Source organism: Caretta caretta, chromosome 5, assembly GCF_965140235.1.
Source record: "Caretta caretta isolate rCarCar2 chromosome 5, rCarCar1.hap1, whole genome shotgun sequence".
Lineage (NCBI taxonomy): Eukaryota > Metazoa > Chordata > Testudines > Cheloniidae > Caretta > Caretta caretta.
This window is the reverse complement of record NC_134210.1, coordinates 29,408,448-29,430,797: the sequence shown is the minus strand read 5'-3', so window position 1 is coordinate 29,430,797 and position 22,350 is coordinate 29,408,448. Positions and strand designations below refer to the sequence as shown.

At 41.4% G+C, this 22,350-nt stretch overlaps 2 protein-coding genes across 2 annotated transcripts in view; one reads left to right on the top strand and one right to left on the bottom strand.

Moving 5' to 3' along the window:
• RPL37 (ribosomal protein L37) overlaps positions 1-22,350 on the top strand; it is a 185,068-nt gene that overhangs the window by 124,634 nt on the left and 38,084 nt on the right. The gene's annotated exons all lie outside the window — the stretch shown is intronic.
• C7 (complement C7) overlaps positions 1-22,350 on the bottom strand; it is a 38,471-nt gene that overhangs the window by 12,312 nt on the left and 3,809 nt on the right. Inside the window, exons 5-15 of the mRNA XM_048851389.2 lie at positions 20,321-20,462; positions 18,055-18,193; positions 16,353-16,487; positions 11,251-11,494; positions 10,382-10,495; positions 7,087-7,253; positions 6,009-6,237; positions 4,310-4,481; positions 3,796-3,883; positions 2,583-2,715; positions 842-1,033 (exon numbers count right to left, since the gene is read on the bottom strand). Of these exons, the coding sequence (XP_048707346.2) occupies positions 842-1,033; positions 2,583-2,715; positions 3,796-3,883; positions 4,310-4,481; positions 6,009-6,237; positions 7,087-7,253; positions 10,382-10,495; positions 11,251-11,494; positions 16,353-16,487; positions 18,055-18,193; positions 20,321-20,462 (1,755 nt within the window). The remainder of the gene's footprint in view (positions 1-841; positions 1,034-2,582; positions 2,716-3,795; positions 3,884-4,309; positions 4,482-6,008; positions 6,238-7,086; positions 7,254-10,381; positions 10,496-11,250; positions 11,495-16,352; positions 16,488-18,054; positions 18,194-20,320; positions 20,463-22,350) is intronic.

The window sequence follows — 22,350 nt, the reverse complement described above, 5'->3', positions numbered from 1 at the left end:
AGGGGGTGTCACCCGCATAACCAGCTGAGATGGGAAATAACGGAGGGAACTCCTTTTTAAAATGTTCGCAGCTGCCACAGCCTGCAGGGGAACAATATGTGAAGGGGCTACATCATAAGCACCGACTCCGTGAGTGCTCCAGGGCTGGAGCATTCACGGGAAAAAAAAAGGTGGGTGCTGAGCACCCACTGGCAGACCCCCTATCAGCACCTCCCCCTCCATCCCAGCACCTCCCGCTCACCACAGATCAGCTGTTGTGTGGTGTGCAGGAGGCGCAGGTGGGGGGAGGGGGAGGATTGAAGGGGGGGGTGCACTCGGGGGAGGGGGCAGGAAGAGGCAGAGCAGGGATGGGGCCTTGGGAGAAGGAGTGGAGGTGGGGCAGGGCCAGGGCGGGGCTGGGGAGAGCAGCCCCCGGCACATTAGGAAGTCAGTGCATATGGGATACATTGCAAAAGGAGCCGCCAGGAGAAATAGTCTTCGGACACCTGAGGTGAACATCACAGCAGCAGCAACTCCATCAGCATGGGCAAGGGTGCAGCACATTTTATGGCATGAGTAACTGTGGCACACTTAGGGAACAATACATATATAATACCTAGCTCTTCGATATCACTTCCCATCAGTAGATCTCAAAGTGCCTCACAAAGGAGCTAACCCATTTTACAGATGAGGAAACTGAGGCACAGAAAGGGAAGGGACTTGACCAAAGTCACCCAGGAGGCCAGGGGCAGAGCCATGAATTGAGCCCAGATCTCCTGCAGCTAGTTCCATCCATTAGGAAGCACTGCCTCTGTAATCACTGCTAGGATTTCATTCAGACCCAATTACTGCAGTGGCTTACCTCTTCTCTTGCACTTGATATCCTTCATATCAGGAGACCACTTGAGGCTGGGCTCACACAGAATAAGAGATGACCCTTCCAAGTGCATGCCATCTGGACAGGACAGAGTCACCTTCTCTCCAATCTCATATGAAGGTTTCCATGGCTCTCCTCTCATATCCTCCACCAGGACAGGTAAGACACAAGCTGTTTCTAAGGAATGAAGATAGCAAAAGGAATGGTGACTCTGTAATTTGTTCAGAAAGTTGTCACACATTTCTTGTCCTGTCTTAAATTCTTTGAGTCTACTGTCCATGTTTAGAGCAAAACTCAGCTCTTATTCCTCTAGGAAGACACCAATTGTGTTAGTACAGAATATTAACCTATTTGTTAAACATTTGCTATGTGCTTGGGGCTGTTCCAGAGACCAAGACAATCCCAGCCCCCAGGGCTTACAATCTAGTCTGCACTGGGATCTCCCAGGAGAAACTGCCCTGGTATAAACCTCTACTAAGGGCTTGCACTGATGCAATTACACCAGTGTCCTACACCCCAGTATAGAAAAGGCCCAATTAAGACACCCTGAGAGACCCAGAAGAAGATGTTAAAGCTTTTTTTTGTAGAGAGAGCAACTGACTGCCTGGGGTAATGTTTGTGGACAATACAAAAGAAGTGAGTCTTTAGAGTGATTGAAATGAGGAAAGGGTAGAAGCCTGACCCTGCAACTGGGAGGATAACTCCATGCATGTCATAGAAGAAGGCAAAAAGACAGGAATGGGAGGCCATGAAGTGGACATTAAGGCTGGCATAGGTGGTAGAAGGAAGATGGGATCTGGATCTAGACCTAGCTGCTTTCCATCTAGAAAGATACCAATCTATCTGATACACCATTTTAATAGGTGACTCACAAATGAAAAATAAAAAAGATTTAATCACTCTGGGCAGCGGGGCAGGAAGTGAGAAGAGAATGTTGAAGACATAAACTAACAAACATTTCTTTATAGGTCCCACAGAGTTCACTGGCTGAGTTTTGGATTCACTATGTTGTCAAAACAGCTACTGGAGAACTTTGCTGTAGCCAGGAGCTTCCCATAGGACCCCAAGTAAGTTGTGGCATTATTATTATACACAGAGATATTTTTTTATCAGCTAATAATGGTAATGCTTGGTCATACGCTCAGGGCTAAGTTGATCACCAAATGTGAGGCTCTCAGAAATGAATTCGCCATCCACTCCAAGTTCTATTAGCTAGGACCCTGGAGAGTTTTCATTTCCTAAAGAGAATTAAGCAGGGATTATTCAATATATTACGAGGGTATATTTCAGTCAACTTTCTGCTGCAGCAGGACAAGAGTATGGAGCGCCTCAATACTATATACATTGAATAGTATTGCAACTATTTTACCTAAGATTAAAATCATCAGGGCTAGCAATCCTCTGACTTCAGGGGGGTCAGGAAGAAATTTACGCTGCAGTATACCTTTGGCCTGATGCATTGTGAGTTTTCTGGTTCAATTTTTGCCTTCCTTACAACTAGACCAAATGGACCAGTTGTCCATTCTATTATAGCAATTTCTATATTCAAAGAAAGAAAAAGCAATTTAAGTCTGATTCTAGTTTGAGAATTGGAAGACTACAGCTGTCTACATCCCCCCTCTGCCCTTTCCTCTATTTTTGAAAAATAGATGTGGGGAAAAGTTTCACTGGGATTCAAAAGTCAACTTTCAATTGTACTTTGCAGTGAAAATTAATTTAAACATACTCTTGCACTGGGGATATGCAATGAGCCACTTTAAACCTTCCCCACATTTAGCAACAGGATCACCAACAAGAGAATAACCGTCTCTGCAGGCGTAAACAACACTTTTCCCGACAGGATATGAGGAATCGGCATTCTGAAAGGAAATAAATAGGGGAAGCTTTGAATTTGAAACAATGAATGTGTAATTACCACTAAAAATATCAAACTCTTTTTTGGTTTCTAAGAAATCTGACTGAATTAACCGAGCAAATACAATTCCATGGTTTGCAGGATTTTACCTTTATCTTCTGAGATAAACTAATACATGCAGGGTGATAACCAGTGACTGGAAAAATAAATGGCAAAATACATGTTAGGGTACAATCCCTCAAGCCTTATTCATTTAGGTAGACCCAGTGGAGTAAGGGTTTTCAGGGTCAGGCCATTAGATTTTAGATTTTTTTAACTGATTCCTAGTTAATTTGAGGGAAGGATGTTTCTTGCACATTTGTCCAAAACATACAGTATTGCTATAGTGTTAGTTATTTCTCAAAGCAACCAAAAGGGTGCTAGGCACCTCACAGTGTGGTTAAGACATAATCTCTGTTCCAAGGAATTTACAAGATCTCTTGTTACTCCTTATTAAATCATGTCTGATATTAGGCCCAATCCTGCCGCTGCAGGCAGTTGGATCCCTGAGCATGTGCGGAGCCCTGGTGGGGACAAAAAGAGTGTGTTCCAGTAGTTAGGGCACTTGACTTGGAGTCATGAGATTCTATTCCTAGTTCTACCACCAATTTGCTGTGTAACATTGGGCAGCTCACTTCACCTCTCTGTGCCTCTTTCCCATCCTGCCCTTTGTCTATCTTGTCTATTTTAAATGTTCAGCTCTTTGAGGCATGGACTCTCTTACTATGTGTTTGTACATTGCCTAGCACAACAGGGGCCCTGATCTCTGTTGGAGACTCTGGGCATTGCGGGTAATAAAAAAAAAGGGGAGTAAAGGTGGTGTGGGGGGAGAGTTACAAATAAGTAAAATAAGTCTTGGCTAACTTCTTGTAAACTTAATCCAGGAGGAACATGCTAAAGAGATTTTCATACATCATCATATTAATTGATCAAGACTAATACATGGTTGTAGGGAATTACTATGAGTATATTAACTGCAGCTCTAGTACTGCAGCTCGAAACTGAGCATAGATTAAGTAATAAAGAGAACTTTTTTATAACCTACTTGAACAAATCCATTTTCCAAGAGTGGGGGAGGTGAGCAGAATTCTGTGGGGATTATGGACACATCAAAGCAGTGTGGTTCAATCAAACTGTAAAGCAAAAATTTTAAGATTGTGATTATTTTTACTAAGTTAAAGAGGGTTTTTTAGTCATTCTTTCTTCTAAAATACTGCCCTTCTCACTGCCCTTTTCAGGGCCAGTCTGTGTTCCTTTAAGCCATGATCAAACTAAACTCATATATCATGTGTTTTTGAGAAAGCATGTGAAGACTAGAGTAAAGTTAAGCTCATAGGCTTCACCCTTTTTTCCAGATCCACTTCACATCTAGATCACAGCTCCTGAATTTCATTTTGTTTCATGCTTGAACAAACACAAAAACTTGATCCTTTGGTTTAGCCAAAGCCACTGAATTTCTGTGACAGTCCAACAAATTACAAGTCGCTTTGAGTCAAAATCATAAATCGCCCCAGATCTCCCACTTGCATTCGTGCTCAAGGTGTTTCCAATCCACTTACCGAAAATGTTGCAACTCCTCATCCTCACACTGTCTGCTTTCAAACTGTTCTCCAATGCAGGATATCCCACCGCCACTAGGTGGTGGATTATTGCAGGTTCGACTCCTTGACTTCCTTTCTCCTGAGCAAGGGCTCCAGGAGGACCAGCAACTCCACCTTCCATCAATGACTCCTGTGTAATGTTAGAGTGAGACTTTACATTATAGGAATATGTAGGAAATTCTATTGTCCTCTTAGTAGCTGCTAGTATCTTAAAAGCAGGAAACAACAGTCAGAGCTAATGATGATAATGAGCTGAATCCAAGATCTCACTATTATGGACCTGAGACTTTTCTTGCTTATATTGCTTTTATACTGGTGTAATTCAGTGGAGTCATTGCTGATTTATACCAGAATGAGTAAATAGAAATATAGTGCCATACTACAACTGGACAAAAAAACTGAATGTGTTCCTGTTTCACAGAATGTGAAATGGACCCATTGTTCATTTTTGTTAATTTATTCCAAAAATGTTATTGAAATGGTTATTGAACTCTTTCATTTACCTGCATAGCAAAAAGAATAATTATGAAACTCAGTTTGTCAGGAGAAGACCAGCATAATATTAGTCACTGGTGCTCTTTGAATCCAAATTTTTATTCAGGTTTAGATTAGTTAAAATAAGCCCATGCAATCCAATACTGATCTCTATGCTCTTATTCCCTCCCTGCACACATACTCCTCTCACAGATCTGATCCCTCCTTGCATCACCACTAGAACAGTTGTTCCCTTTTCTCTACTCATCAGTGGCATTTCATGCATCACGGACACAAGTAATGTAGAAGCCCAGGTTATTGGCAAATTTGAAAAAAAGCAGTTTGATCTAGTGGACTGAGTACTATACTTTGAGCCATGAATTCATAAATGCTAATCCTGGCTTTGTACGTAACCTTGGGCAAGTCAACTTTCAAGCTAGATGCCTAAAGTAAGGTACTTAAATAATCAGAGAGGCACATGACACAAACTCTAATTTTTTCAATACTACTTATGGGTGCTCGATATCTCTGAAAACTGGGCAATAGTTTAGATGCTTAAATGTGCACTTAAGTGTCTAAGTTTGGTTACCTTCCCCAGACCTGAAGAAGAACTCTGTGAAGCTCAAAAGCTTGTCTCTCACCAACAGAAGTTAGTCCAATAAAAGATATCACCTCACCTACCTTGTCTCTCTCATATTCTCGGACCAACACTGTTACGACAACATGGTAAACAATGTGTTTAGGCACCCAAGTTTAAAAATTCTGGCCTTGATCTTTTTGCATCTCAGTTTTTCTATTTGTAAAATGGGGATAATAGAATCAGAGAAGCAAGAGATGGAAAAGATCTATTAATTCATCTAGTCCATTTGCTTGCCAATGCAGGACTGCTCTCACTGTTACTAGTATTGTCCACAATACTTAAAGAAAATACTTGGAAAATGTAAAGTGCTGTATACAAATGTTAAGCAGAGACCCAGAGTCTAACAGAGAGGAATAGTCCCCATACTCATTTAACCTCTGTCCCCTGGCAGCCTAATGCCCTCAAAAATCCACTTGACTTCTACAAGTTGCTGGTGCCCAATATCAGCTGCACATTCAACCTGCACAATAGCACTGATGATATCATTGCAAGCAGAAAAGTATGCTTTAAACTTTTGAAATCTCAAAACAAATGCAAACTTACCTGGTTGATCTTGTACAAGAGTTCCGAGTTCACAAGCTGCTCCAAACGTATAAGGTTTGCAGAAACACAGGCACTGAGTTCCTACTATGGCAGGTTCGCCACCATTTTGACATGGCCGACATTTGCAGGGATCGTTCTCACTCAGATACTCTTCAATGGCTAGTTTCAGGTAATGCCTTTTAACTGAGGCACAGGTCACTTCTTTTACCAGCTCGTACAACGGTGTTAGCTAAATGCAATAAACAGATACTTAAATTTAAAAACTACATATTTTAAGGGCTCACAGTTTAATAACACATTGGTCCTGTACGATACTTGGAGATGTATATGGTGTGGACAATTTTGCAAAGAGGGAAAACTCTTCATCTGTCATTAGTAGGAAAGATCAAGTAAGGACTTATCTACGCTCAAAACCAACTTTGTGAGACATTTGTTAAAGTCACTTGCAGCTCAGATGTATTCAACACAGTTCAGCCATGGCTGTGTGGATTGGGGCTAAATAATGCCGTGCCGTGCCATGCTCAAAAACTAGGCACTAGCAAAGTCTCTATGTGAGCTTCCCAGTCCAAGAAGTTGTATATTTTAAACAACTGTAAGGTCAGTTTCATTCTATAATGATTAAGAAGATAAAAAATAATTCTTTGTGCTTCAATTCCACAAAATCTACACTTCCAGAGCTCACATTAAATCCCAAATTCATTGACAGAATTCATCCTTTTCATTTGACACTGTGCTCCAATATTTGGGCCCTGAGATCTAAGCAGATGGACTCCTGTGCTTATGCAAAGCCGTAGTGAAATTACTGGGGCTCTGCACAGGGGCAGTGTCTACTTGTACAAAATTCAATGCAGGATCAGAACCTTGATTTTGTAAAACTGCCAGTCATTACCGTACATTTCTCAAACTGTCTGTTTTGCCTGTGCACATTTTTCTGATTTTAATTTTTTAAAAACAATCTGGATACAAAACTATTGCCATTTACAACTGGTGCTGATTAACCCCTATAGCTTAGTCATGTCCCCACTTCAGATAAACCCACCTCTCAGGGCTGTTTTAGGAAAATAGTACCAAGTCTTACCTTTTGTTTAATTACTCTGGGATAGTATTTCACTGATCGAGCCCAGAAGGAATATCTTTCACTATTTCCAGCAGGATTATTCAAATCTAGATAAGCAAGGCCAGCAACAGCCGCTGGATTTCCTCCCTCTACATAGGGATCACCTCTAATCTGATTCTGACTGGTTCCTACACATTCAGGAATGAGAAATACAGAACAGCAGATTGGTATGTTTTCATGTAGCAATAGAAATTCCACAATATAACGCAAATACTTGTGCGAGCAATTAAAGGGACATCAGTAGAGAATTTAAGTAATATAGCACATGTATCCTAGAATGGAAATAGCAGGCCAAATCTTGAAATGGTGTTTCCCAACCGTGGGAGGACCTGACTAGGGCAGAAGTACAGATAGGGAAAGCAGCATGGCTCTGGAATCATTCCAACTCCTTACAACAGACATGCTGTTGTGAGTAAAGAAGGTGCGCATCTTTTAGAAACCCACCTTTATTCCCTGCTCCTGTAGTGGATCTTAATGCAGATGACCACTGGAGCAGCTCAGGAAGCAGCTTACCAGCCCAAGCTTTGTGTGTCTGCTCTTGTAACACACAGTTCAGCTCTGCAAGCGTGTGTCTATTGCCCCATAGAACCACCAATGGAGGTTCCTCTCCCTGAGCTTCAGGTGGTCTCCTGGTGAGGAGAGGAGTTTTCACATAACAAGTGAAAAACAAAAATGAATACAAATAGAAAGCAGACAAGAGTGAACAGGAGGAGTATGGTGGTGAACTGGAGAGGGGAGAAGGGACAGAAAAAAATAATTATTTTAGGCCTGGATCCACCAAGGGACTTAGCCATTGCAGTGCTGAAGACCGCAACACCTAACTTTTAGGCACCTAGAAAATCACAGGAACAACATTGCAATTCACAAAGCCTGAGTTAGGTGCCCTGAACAATGCATGAGGAGAGACAGGCACCTAAGAATGCAATCCACAATGCCAGCATGCTAAGCAGGGAGCCTCCTAAGCCAGCCAATGGGAGATGCTGACAAGAGGGATGTGTGCTAAGCCCTGCCCCTGTCACGGAGGTAGGCATCTAAGTCCAGGCTGCAGGGAGGCTCCTAGCTAGCAGTTCATGAATAGGAGTCCCTCTCCTGGAGTCAGGTGACTTAGATAACTAAGTCATTGCTTGTAAGAAACACTCCACACAAAATGGGAGGAGGTGGAAGTGGTGCTGATGGTGCCCAATGGGTTAGAAGTTATAAGGTTGGCACCCCCTCACCATTCCTCTTATTCCCCACCAGATTTTGAGTGGAACCCACTCTGGTGGGCAGCCTCGGATCATGCCTACCAGATTGGATCCATGGTGAGATAGGCACTTCTCTGCCTACCTTCCCCCACTTTGTAAATCACTCTGGGGCAACAGGTAGATTTCCAGATGCCTAGAGTAAGGCAGTAGTGCACCCAGAGGCACCTATGGAACTGGTAGAGTAGAAGTTTAGTGCCAAGTGAGATAAGCACCTGCAGGACTAGGTGGCAGCCAAACAGAAGGTTTGTTGATCACATTGGTGCATACAACTGGGACTTAGTCTTCTAAGTACCTCTGTGGATCTGGGTCATGCAACTGTGAATGAGTATGGCTTAAGGGATGTGGAAGAGAGGCTATCCACCAATCTACCACAAGATGGGCTCTAATCAAGTCAGGCTGGGAACAGCTGTCATAAAATCATAGATACGTAGGGCTGGAAGGGACCTTGAGAAAACATCTAGTCCAGCCCCCTGCGCTGAAACAAGACCATGTAAACCTAGGCCATCCCAAAGAGGTGTTTGTCCAACCTGCTCTTAAACACTTCCCGTGACAAGACTTCCACACCCTCCCTTGGAAACCTATTCCAGAGCTTAACTGCTCTTATAGTTAGAATTTTTATCCTAATATCTAACCTAAATCCTCCTTGCTGGAGATAAAGCCAATTACTTCTTGTCCTAGCTTCAGTCCTCTTTATAACAGCCCTTAACATATTTGAAGACTGTTATCAGGTGCCCCCCTCTCTCTGTCTTCTTTTCTCAAGACTAAATAAGCCCAGGGGTTTTTAACCTGTCCTCACAGGTCTGGTTTTCTAAACCTTTATCATTTTTGTTGCTCTCCTCTGGACTTTCTCCAATTTGTCCACATCTTTCCTGAAGTGTGGCACCCAAAACTGAACACAGTTCTCCAGATGAGGACTCATCATTGCCAAGTAGAGAGGGTAAATTACCCCCCATGTCTTACATAAAAAACTCCTGTTAATACACCCCAGAATATTAGCCTTTTTCACAACTGCATCACACTGTTGGCTCATTTTCAATTTGTGATCCACTAGAACCCCCAGATCCTTTTCACCGAACCAATTATTCCCCATTTTGCATTTTTGCATTTGATTTTTCCTTCCAAATGCAGTAGTTGGCACTGGGCTTTATTGAATTTCATCTTGTTGATTTTAGACCAATTCTCCAATTTGTCAAGATCATGTTGAATTCTCATCCTGTCCTTCAAAGTGCTTGTGAACCCTCTTAGCTTGGTTTTTATAAGCATACTTTCACAAGACATTAATGAAAATATTAACTGGACAGGACCCAGGACTACCCCTGCAGGATCCCAGTAGATGGGTCTCCCACCTTTTATATGAACCATTGATATCTCCACTTTGAGTATGGGCTTTCAACCAGTTTTGCACCCACCTTGTAGTAAGGTAATCTAGACCATATGTGAACATCTTGTGGGACTGTGTCAAAAGCCTTATTAAAATCAAGGTATATCACATCTACTGCTTCTCCCCTATCCAATAGGCCAGTAAACCTGTCAAAGAAGGAAATTAGGTTGGGGGGTATGATTTGTTCTTGACAAATCCATGTTGGCTATTACCCTATTATCCTGTCCTGAGAGATGCTGAGCACTTGCCATTCCTACTGGAACTCAGCAACTGCCAGCTTTGGCCTAGTGACCAAAGGGATGAGAGGGACTGGTCTGCATTTGTTTTTTCTGATCATTCCACCAACTTGCACAATATTTTGACAATTTTGATACCTTTTCCAAGTTCCTCAAATGTTAACCCTTTAATATCTGAAATCTCGATTATGTCACCAGACATGCATCATTTACAATGAAAACTCAGTACTCCTTATCTGAAACCTGTTTGTGCAAATATGTTCCCTGTAATTCCATTCAGATAGTCAGGGTTCTACTATATCCAAAAAGCCCTTCTGTTTTATTGATCTCCCACACGTAACCAGTTCTGACATATCCCACAATGCAAGAAATCTCTGTGCCATGGAATCATTTACCTGAAGAGGATTTTAACAGCTCATCCAGTTTTGAGCAAGTAGTCTTTTTCTTTTTTACGATAAGTAAGTTCCAACCTGATGATGTACATTTGTACATGTCTGTAATACTCAAACCTGGAAAGAAATAGATCCAGTTACCTTCACAGTAGGCTGAAAATTAATTTCTGCTTTTGGATTCATGTGTGAGGCTCCCGTTGACTGAGGGCCCACGTTAGGTATAGAACAACTGCAACATTTTCTTGAAGGAGGGGACAACTACAAAGCAGATCCCATGCTAAGGGTTACCAGTAACCAGTAGCTATCCAAAGGCAACGCCTAAGGATACTGGCAGAAAGCTGAATGATGTATTTGCCTGATATTTTATTTCCTTTTTTCTTATTTATCCTTTTTCTCACCCCCACCTCTGCCCTTCCAGCAGTGGTTGTGTCTTTGAGAATCACCATATGTGCAGTTTTGCCCTTTGCTTTATTTTTATTTTGTTTTGCCTTCGCTAGAGACGGACTTTAATCACACCTTGTATCCAAACACCTCTGAACTTTGAGGCTGTTCAAAAGCCAAACCAGGACTGGGATCCAAATTTTTCAAATAGCCCTTTCGATTTATAATGTGTGGAACCAAATGTATAACAGGCTGAACCCCAAATCCAAATCTCTCTGAATGTTGAGTATTCAACACCCAGATCAGGATCTAAAGATAGTGGCTTCAGCCCACCTCTAGTTTATTATAGATAAGGAGAGTCTATGGCGACTGACTGGTGAGAAAGCAGTCTCTTTATTTTTGTTTTATTTGTTAGCTGAGAGGATCTAGGGAGGAGTTTCTTCACTTGTTCATTCTTTTGGTTCATTATAACAAATGCTCCAGTACTCTACCTTCTGCTTTGATTTTTTCAGTATCCATATAAAAGAGAACTTTGTAATGTCCTCCCAGAGATCCAGAGTGCAGGAAGTGAGTACCAAAATGTTCAATTAATCTTCGGTATGCACTATATTCATAGACAGCAGGAAGGTTGGCAAGCTCTTTCCAGAATGGCTCCGTAAGAGTGAGAAATTCTGGGTTGTTATTAATGAATTGAGCAACTTCCACATCATTCTCAACAACCATGAAGTGATTACTCTAAGAGGATGAAAATAAATTAGTCATACAGCTATTTAAAAATGGAATGGATTCTGCCAATCAGCTCATCAGGATCCTGTACTTGCTAATGGACAATAGTTTCTACAACTGTTCAGTATGTTACCCCTGCATTCTGATTCACTCCTGTCCTCAGTACTTATCATTTATGTATGGCTCTTGTGATAAGGTGGTCTGTTTCTTTAAGAGACTGGATTTTTGTTTTGTTTTGTTTTTCCCTTTAAAGTTCTCTTCTTCCTCCTGTAGTGGGGTTGCCTGTTTTGTGTGATAGGACCATCTGAGTGAACGTGATATGAATAGTGTGGGAGGTAGACAAAATCACTATTTTTTTTTCTTTTTAATGACTGCAGCATTCTTTCTGCACTCTCTACCTCCCAAAAATGCTTCAAAAGGACAAATAGGCAAATACATAGTCCTGTGTAAAAGTTAATGGTGGTTGCCAGGCATTAGGTGCCTGGAAGAGCCTGATTAACGAGCCCTGCTGGAGACAAAGGTACTGCAGTTTAGTAAAAGGGAAACTGAGACACCAGAAAATTCTCTTTTCTTAGAATCTTGACTGGTCTGGAGCACCCTTTTATTTATAAGTACCCCACTCACTCTTGTCTTTGTGACAGGTTCTCAGACACATGCCCACAATAAATATGGTCTTCTCAGGTTTTCTTCCAGTTAAAAAATAAGCATTATTTTGAACTTATTTACTGTTAGTCTTAACATATAGATTCATAGATATTTAGGTCAGAAGGGACCATTATGATCATCTAGTCTGACCTCCTGCACAACGCAGGCCACAGAATTTCACCCACCACTCCTGCAAAAAACCTCACACCTATATCTGACCCGTGCCCCATGCTACAGAGGAAGGTGAAAAACCTCCAGGGCCTCTTCCAATCTGCCCTGGAGGAAAATTTCTTCCCGACCCCAAATATGGCGATCAGCTAAACCGTGAGCATATGGGCAAGATTCATCAGCCAGATACTACAGAAAATTCTTTCCTGGGTAACTCAGATCCCACCCCATCTAATATCCCATCACAGGCCATTGGGCCTATTTACCATGAATATTTAATTACCAAAACCATGTTATCCCATCATACCATCTCCTCCATAAACTTATCGAGTTTAATCTTAAAGCCAGATAGATCTTTTGCCCCCACTGCTTCCCTTGGAAGGCTATTCCAAAACTTCACTCCTCTGATGGTTAGAAACCTTCGTCTAATTTCAAGTCTAAACTTCCTGGTGGCCAGTTTATATCCATTTGTTCTTGTGTCCACATTGGTACTGAGCTTAAATAATTCCTCTCCCTCTCCAGTATTTATCCTTCTGATATATTTATAGAGAGCAATCATATCTCCCCTCAACCTTCTTTTAGTTAGGCTAAACAAGCCAAGCTCCTTGAGTCTCCTTTCATAAGACAAGTTTTCCATTCCTTGGATCATCCTAGTAGCCCTTCTCTGTACCTGTTCCAGTTTGAATTCATCCTTCTTAAACATGGAAGACCAGAACTGCACACAGTATTCCAGGTGAGGTCTCACCAGTGCCTTGTATAACGGTACTAAAACCTCCTTATCCCTACTGGAAATACCTCTCCTGATGCATCCCAAGACCGCATTAGCTTTTTTCACGGCCACATCACATTGGCAGCTCATAGTCATCCTATGATCAACCAATACTCCAAGGTCCTTTTCCTCCTCCGTTACTTCTAATTGATGTGTCCCTAGCTTATAACTAAAATTCTTGTTATTAATCCCTAAATGCATGACCTTACACTTCTCACTATTAAATTTCATCCTATTACTATTACTCCAGTTTACAAGGTCATCCAGATCCTCCTGCAGGATATCCCTGTCCTTCTCTAAATTGACAATACCTCCCAGCTTTGTATCATCCGCAAACTTTATTAGCACACTTCCACTTTTTGTGCCAAGGTCAGTAATAAAAAGATTAAATAAGATTGGTGCCAAAACCGATCCTTGAGGAACTCCACTGGTAACCTCCCTCCAGCCTGACAGTTCACCTCTCAGTATGACCCGTTGTAGTCTCCCCTTTAACCAATTCCTTATCCACCTTTCAATTTTCCTATTGACCCCCATCTTATCCAATTTAACTAATAATTCCCCATGTGGCACGGTATCAAACGCCTTACTAAAATCTAGGTAAATTAGATCCACTACATTTCCTTTGTCTAAAAAATCTGTTACTTTCTCAAAGAAGGTTTCAGAGTAACAGACGTGTTAGTCTGTATTCGCAAAAAGAAAAGGAGTACTTGTGGCACCTTAGAGACTAACAATTTATTTGAGCATAAGCTTTCGTGAGCTGCAGCTCACTTCATCGGATGCATACTATGGAAAGCACAGAAGATCTTTTTATACACACAAACCATGAAAAAATGGGTGTTTACCACCACAAAAGGTTTTCTTTCCTCCCTCACACCTCCCCCTCCCCCACACCCCACACCAGTAGGAGAGTGGGGTGTGGGGGGAAAGAAAACCTTTTGTAGTGGTAAACACCCATTTTTTCATGGTTTTTGTGTATAAAAAGATCTTCTGTACTTTCCACAGTATGCATCCGATGAAGTGAGCTGTAGCTCACGAAAGCTTATGCTCAAATAAATTGGTTAGTCTCTAAGTGCCACAAGTACTCCTTTTCTTTTCTCAAAGAAGGAGATCAGGTTGGTTTGGCACGATCTACCTTTTGTAAAACCATGTTGTATTTTGTCCCATTTACAATTGACTTCAATGTCCTTAACTAGCTTCTCCTTCAAAATTTTTTCCAAGACCTTGCATACTACAGATGTCAAACTAACAGGCCTATAATTACCCGGATCACTTTTTTTCCCTTTCTTAAAAATAGGAACTATGTTAGCAATTCTCCAACCATATGGTACAACCCCTGAGTTTACAGATTCATTAAAAATTCTTGCTAATGGCCTTGCAATTTCATGTGCCAATTCCTTTAATATTCTTGGATGAAGATTATCTGGGCCCCCTGATTTAGTCCCATTAAGCTGTTTGAGTTTCGCTTCTACCTCAAATATGGTAATGTCTACCTCCATATCCTCATTCCCATTTGTCATGCTACCATTATCCCTAAGATCCTCTTTAGTCTTATTAAAGACTGAGGCAAAGTATTTGTTTAGATATTGGGCCATGCCTAGATTATCCTTGACCTCCACTCCATCCTCAGTGTTTAGCGGTCCCACTTCTTCTTTCTTTGTTTTCTTCTTACTTATATGACTATAGAACCTTTTACTATTGGTTTTAATTCCCTTTGCAAGGTCCAACTCTACTTGACTTTTAGCCTGTCTCACTTTATCCCTACATGTTCTGACCTCAATAAGGTAGCTTTCCTTGCTGATCCCTCCCTTCTTCCACTCCCTGTATGCTTTCTGCTTTTTCTTAATCACCTCTCTGAGATGCTTGCTCATCCAGCTTGGTCTACAACTCCTGCCTATGAATTTTTTCCCCTTTCTTGGGATGCAGGCTTCCGATAGCTTCTGCAGCTTTGATTTAAAATAATCCCAGGCCTCCTCTACCTTTAGATCTATAAATTCTTCAATCCAATCCACTTCCCTAACTAATTTCCTTAATTTTTGAAAGTCAGCCCTTTTGAAATCAAAAACCCTAGTTGCAGATTTATTTTTGTTAATCCCTCCATTCAGTTTGAACTGAATTAGCTCATGATCACTTGATCCAAGACTATCCCCTACAACCATTTCTTCTATGAGGTCCTCAGTACTTACCAAAACCAAATCTAAAATGGCATCCCTCTAGTCGGTTCAGCAACTACTTGCTGAAGGAATCCATCAGCAATCGCATCTAGGAAAATCTGAGCCCTATTATTATTACTAGCACTAGTCCTCTAGTCTATATCTGGGAAGTTAAAGTCTCCCATGATCACACAGTTTCCATTAGTATTTACTTTATTAAAAACATTAAAAAGGGCTCTATCCATATCCAAATTAGATCCCGGCGGTCTATAGCACACCCCAAGCACTATCCCAGGGGAGGCTCTAGTAGTTTTCTTCCCCAGTGTAATTTTTGCCCAGACGGACTCTGTCTTATCCATTTCATTGCTTCTTATTTCTTTACATTCTACCTCATCATTGATATACAATGCTATGTAATCAGTGTGTACATTTCAGTGTACTAACAACAAAAGGGTAGTTTCTGTCAACTTGGTGGTAATCATATTATGAGCTAAAAACATATTAGCCTTCAGCCTCTGAGTTTATTTAACCCAAGATACTAATATTACCTCATAAACGGAAAGCACTCAAGTTATTGGATTACTACTTGTTTTTAGTTAACTCAAAATTATAGGCACAGTGGAGACAAAGGTACTTTATAAAGGAGTAGGTAAAGTTCTCAGTAGAGTTCAATTCTGAAATACAATTTTTCTTGTGGGTAGGCAAAACAAATTTTAAGCCCTCATTGTAGAATTTTTTTTTAAAGTTGCCTCGAAACACTGAGGAATGTAATAAAAAAGGCAAAGAGAAAACAACATTTAAATGAACTGTTCAGAAGAAAATTATCAGCATGGAGAATATTATTCAGTTATTAGCCAGTGTCTTTCTTTCCTTATAGCAAAAGCAGTCAATAAATCAAATGAATAGATAATAAGCAATTACAATGGCAAAAAATAAACTAACATAACCCAGACCAGTGACCTCTTTGTACAGATCTTTGAGGGATTATGTTTGTTTTGTCTAAGTTGCACCAAAAGTACCAGGATAAAACAAAAAAATTGTCATGGAGATGTTCAAATTATAAAACAGCATTGAAGGAAGTAAGACTTTAATCATTCATGGGAAATTCTAAGTCAAAAAGTCAGTTTGTACATACCTTTTTGCTGCCTTTCTCCTGTGTATTTTGTGAATAGTAATGGTCTCTGTTTGATTGTACATTGTGAACTGTGTGTTTCATATAAGACCAGCTACTGTTGTAAAACTCATAGCTAAAATCATTCTGAATTTTCACCTAGAAAAAAGGAAAATGCAGTCCTTTATGAATGGCTGTTAGAAGCACATGCACTTCCTGGCACAGAGAGACGAGGAAAATTTCTTTGGGTTGAATACATTCTAGATGGTGTATGAATACAGGATAAAGCAAACATCTTTATACAAACATAGCAGTAGTATGCAAAAAGAAAAGGAGTACTTGTGGCACCTTAGAGATTAACCAATTTATTTGAGCATAAGCTTTCGTGAGCTACAGCTCACTTCATCAGATGCATATGTGTGTGCATCCGATGAAGTGAGCTGTAGCTCACAAAAGCTCATGCTCAAATAAATTGGTTAGTCTCTAAGGTGCCACAAGTACTCCTTTTCTTTTTGCGAATACAGACTAATACGGCTGTTACTCTGAAACATAGCAGTAGTATGGCAGTGGATTTCAGGACTGACCCTGTTCCCACTGATGTCAATGGGAGCAGGATCAAGCCCATTAAGGATATGACAGTGAACAAAGTATCCCTCCGAAAGGGATGTAATATGTCTCTGCAAATGTCCTAAGAAGCATATGTATGCTATACTTCTAAAGAATGAGCAGGTGCATTAGCTGCTCATGCTCAGAGAAAACCAAGTGAGGAGAGACCCCTGCACTCAGTAAAAATCTGACCCTGAGAGATGAAGACTACGTCTACCACACTTTGGCCCTCATCTTGCAAACATTTATGCACATGCTTGACTTTAAGGCATTATTTGGTTATAGTCTTCTCTCTGAAGCCCTCAATGAGTTGAACACATTCCATGGGCACGCAATGCTTCTATTGAAATAAAGGGTGCACAGGATCAAAACCTTGATCTAAGCAATAACATTCAGGGTTCTGTTCCTTTCTTCTAGTGATAAATCCTCCACTTAACATCATTAAAACTTCTAAACATATATACAATTTTCTGGGAAGAGATACACTTAACTCTAAGTAGATGCATGAGCTAGATTCTCACCGGGTGTAACTTGGCATAACTCCATTGACTGACAGAGCCATGCTGACTTTCACTAGCTGAGGATCTGGCATGTGGTCTCCAACACTGCTTTTTTGCTGTTGGCAATCCTGTTCCTTAAATTCATGGGCTGCTCAGGAGACAGTTACCCAGCTCAGTTCAGTTCAGTGGTGTTGACTGCTCCTCTCTCTGGATTTAATCTTGTGAGAGGTGCTGATTATTGACTTCCCCAGGGCCAGATTTCCAATTAGGCACAGTAGGCATGTGCCTAGGGGTGCCAGCGTTCTAGGGGCACCCTACCTCTCTAAAACTGTGTGCAACATGAAGGTCAGCTGTAGGCAGGGGAGCACGGAAGAAGTTGTGCCTAGGGGCGCATAAAGTGAAAATCCAGCCCTGGATTTCCCCCTGGAGGCTGGCCAGGTGGAGGAGCCACCATCTAACTGAACCAGCGAACCAGACAGCTGGGGCTGGCTGAGTGCATGTTTGCCGCAAGGAACTCTTTCCTGGAAGCTTGCCACCCTCATGAAACCTTTCATGTTTCGCATTATTCTCCCTGGTCTAAATATGACTCTAAAAACAAGGCTATGGTAAAGCAAACATACTTGGAATGTGTAGGCAAGAAGGCTTTCACTCAGTCTGTAGTATTCTCTCTGATCGCCACTAAACACCTTTCTGCACTGTCCACCAAAACTCTTAGTATGAATCACTCTTCCCTTAGTCTCACCAGAAATGGCATCAAAGCTGCAAGAGAGAAAATACAAAAGATAGCTTAAAGCAGCAGAGTCGCTGAGAAGAATGCATGGTTGACAGGATCTTAAAACTACAAAAAGCTGTTGTAATTGAATAGCATTAAATCTGCATATAACAATCAGAAATGGACTTAGGACCTGTGTAGTCAGCAAGTTAGTGCACAGCAAGCCAGGGAAGGAATCTACAGTGCACTAGCCGCCTGTGCGAACACTGCTCCCGTGCACTAAAAGTTCCATAGTGAGCACTGACTGGTTTCAGAGTAACAGCCGTGTTAGTCTGTATTCGCAAAAATACAGTACTCCTAAAAAAAGTACTCCTTTTCTTGTAGTGAGCACTGATGCACTAATGTTTGAAATGGGAGTATGCCAAAGTATACAATGGAATTTTTAGTGTGCTGCAACAGGGTCCATATGGTGAGTTAGTGTGCAGCAAGATAATGCCCTGTTGATTTACACCCTGATTTGCCAGGTGCTAACTCACCATGTAGACAAGCCATTACATAAGAAAATAGGACACTATATTATGGACTCCTAGGTGGGCATATGAGTGCCACACATACATACTAGAGTATGGAAAGTAAAATGCCATGCTTAATTGTGTCAGCAATGAGTACATATTTCATACCTGCTAACTCCAATACATTTGTATCTATGGTAACTGCTTATGTTTAGCTATATCCGCAAAATGCCCAATCCATTACCAAAACTCCTCTTTATTACATCTGACCTAAGATCATTCTCAAGGTAATAGGGCTACATTAAACAAGTTTAAGATAATCATTTTGTTATGCTAATACTTCTGTATGTGTATCTGAGGTCATTAAAGGCCAGATTCATAGTTATACTCTGGCTGCTTTAAGATGCCTTTGTGATGCAGGACAGCTATAAACCCAGTTAAAACAGGTTCCTAGCTATTTTGTATTAGTGGAGATAGATCGGGGTAGGCAACCTATGGCACGCGTGCCAAAGGCAGCACGCGAATTGATTGTCAGTGGCACTCACACTGCCCGGGTCCTGGCCACTGGTCCGGTCAGCTCTGCATTTTAATTTAATTTTAAATGAAGCTTCTTAAACATTTTAAAAACCTTGTTTACTTTACATACAACAATAGTTTAGTTATGTATTATACACTTATAGAAAGAGACCTTCTAAAAACATTAAAATGTATTACTGACACGCAAAACCTTCAATTAGAGTGAATAAATGGAGACTCGGCACACCACTTCTGAAAGTTTGCCGACCCCTGAGCTAGATCATAACAGCCAGAACACAGCAGCCAGATCATAGCAGTGAATCTTGTCCAAAAATTATACCTATATTGCAATCTTAGGCCTGATTCTCTACCACCATGCACCTTGTTTAATCATCACACTTGTACAAAGTCATTGTAAAATGCTACCATTTTGATTTGGGTGCATTTTATACACACAGTACACAGGTGTCAATGACTACTCAAAGTGTAAGTCAGGGAAGAACTAGGCTCTTTTAGTATAAAGTTTCAGCTCATAAGGACAAATTCTGAAATCATATCTCTGTTTGCAACTCTCTTTGAAGTCAATGGAAGTTATATGTGTGTATTTGAGGAGAAAATTTCACACCCATAATGAAAACATATGGCAGAGCTAGGAAGTCCTTCAATCATCTGTTTAATCTATCTACATTGGCAGACTAGAGTGAGAAAGAGGTTGTCATGTGCTATACACTGTACATGTGCATTGCTGCCTTCTGTTAGGTGGAATGCCTGATCATAAACAATTGTTAAAGATTGTGTTGCACTTTAATGAATGCTCTCTAGAGAGACTATAAGCCCTAATTCTACTCTTGCTAAAGGAGACTTTTCTTTAATGCAGCTGTTTGTATAACACCTAGCACAATGGGGTCCTGGTCCATGACTGTGTCTCCTAGGCACTACGGTTAACACAAATCATAAAATAGTAAAAATAATAGTCTTGAGATCTGGAGCTGAAGGTCCCTCTGCTGCATGTGAGCAGGTTAACTGGAGGCCAAGATGTTTATCTCTATTTAGTCACAGATTTGTTGTGAAATGCTACAAAAATACAACGTAAACTAGCACAGATATTGATGTAACACGTAAGATGAAATCTGCAGAGAAGCTTACCCAGCTCCTGTAAGTTCTGCATTAGGAGGCATTTTATCAATGTCACAAGCTGGTCTGCTCTCTTCACACTGATCCTCATCAGCACCGTCTTCCTCACAATCGTGGTCTCCATTGCACACCAGAGATTTGCTAATGCATTGACCTAAAACCAAACCAAACAAACAAACAAATCTCAGGGAAAGGAGGAAACACGTTTGTTCACCTGGATACGCAGAATATAAAATTCAAGCATGTTAATCAGCCGATTCTCATCACACATTCTCATTTTGCGTAGTTCTAATTAAAAACAAGCTTTAATAAAAATTACGTAAACTCAAGAAAAAACTTGGACTCAGGGGCCTGCCTCTGTGACCTATATATCCCTGGAAGATCAGGGTTCAAATTCTGGTTTTGGCCACCCTACAATAGTGAACACTATGTCTCCAAAAAGAAAAGGAGTACTTGTGGCACCTTAGAGACTAACCAATTTATCTGAGCATGAGCTTTCGTGAGCTACAGCTCACTTCATCGGATGCATACCATGGAAACTGCAGCAGACTTTATATATACACAGAGACCATGAAACAATACCTCCTCCCACCCCACTGTCCTGCTGGTAATAGCTTATCTAAAGTGATCATCAGGTTGGGCCATTTCCAGCACAAATCCAGGTTTTCTCACCCTCCACCCCCCCACACAAATTCACTCTCCTGCTGGTGCTAGCCCATCCAAAGTGACAACTCTTTACATAATCAAGTCGGGCTATTTCCTGCATAAATCCAGGTTTTCTCACATCCCCCCCACCCCATACACACACAAACTCACTCTCCTGCTGGTAATAGCTCATCCAAACTGACCACTCTCCAAGTTTAAATCCAAGTTAAACCAGAACATCTGGGGGGGGGGGGGGTAGGAAAAAACAAGAGGAAACAGGCTACCTTGCATAATGACTTAGCCACTCCCAAGTGACACTTGAATTGAACTGAGGGCATTGCAGTGCATGTTTTAAACATATAGCGAGGGTTGCTGGAGCGTATACACTAGAATTCAGCCTTTAATTACATGATCATATATTGGGCCTGATTCTTCTCTGGTTTAGACCAGTTTTACTCCATTGTAACCCCCCTGATGGCAGTTGAGTTACTCCTGATTTACACTGGTCTAAGGGAGGGGAGAATTTGGCACCTCATTTCCACACAACCCCTAACTCATTCAGTGTGCTGATCAGCCAGTGGGCAGTGGTTGTGACCTATGCAAATATAACACAGAAAATCCATCATTCAATTTATTCTGGTGTAACTAAGAGCAAAAGTGGGCCCTCGTGCGTAGGCTGAACAGTGTACAGCGGGCATATAGGAGTGCTGGTGTCATAATAGTAGGTGATCATGTAAAATAATATAGTGGGGCAGGGGAGACGTGTGGTGGGGGGCCCGAAGGGTCACATGCCCCTCCCCAATCGCCTGGGGCGGGGCAAGGACCCAGGAGTCAGAGCTGGAGTGTGGAATGTGATGAGTACTGTGCTACTAACGCCGTCTGCCCTTGGTGCCTTGTTTATAAACAGAGGCAGGGTGATTAAGATAACAAAAGGCTCGTCATTAAATTAAATTAAGGAGCATTAGATGATCCTGAAACCATTCCCAGGCACTCCAGTTAAAAGACAGGAAACAAAGGGTAGGAATAAATGGCCCATTTTCAGAATGGAGAGAAGTAAATAGAGCTGTCCCCAGGGGTCTGTACTGGTCTGGGATCAGTGTTGTTCAACATATTCATAAATGATCAGCAAAAGGGAGTAAACAGTGAGGTAGCCAAAGTTTGCAGATGATACAAAATTACTCAAGATAGTTAAGTCAAAAACAGACTGCAAAGAGTTACAAAGGGATCTCACAAAATTGGTTGACTTGGCAATAGGGTTGCCAACTTTTTAATCACACAAAACCTGAACACTCTAGCCCCGCCCCTTCCCCGAGGCCCTGCCCCTCCCTTGGTGGTTCTCTCTCCCCCATCCTCACTCACTTTGACTGGGCTGGGGCAGGGGACTGGGGTGTGTGAGG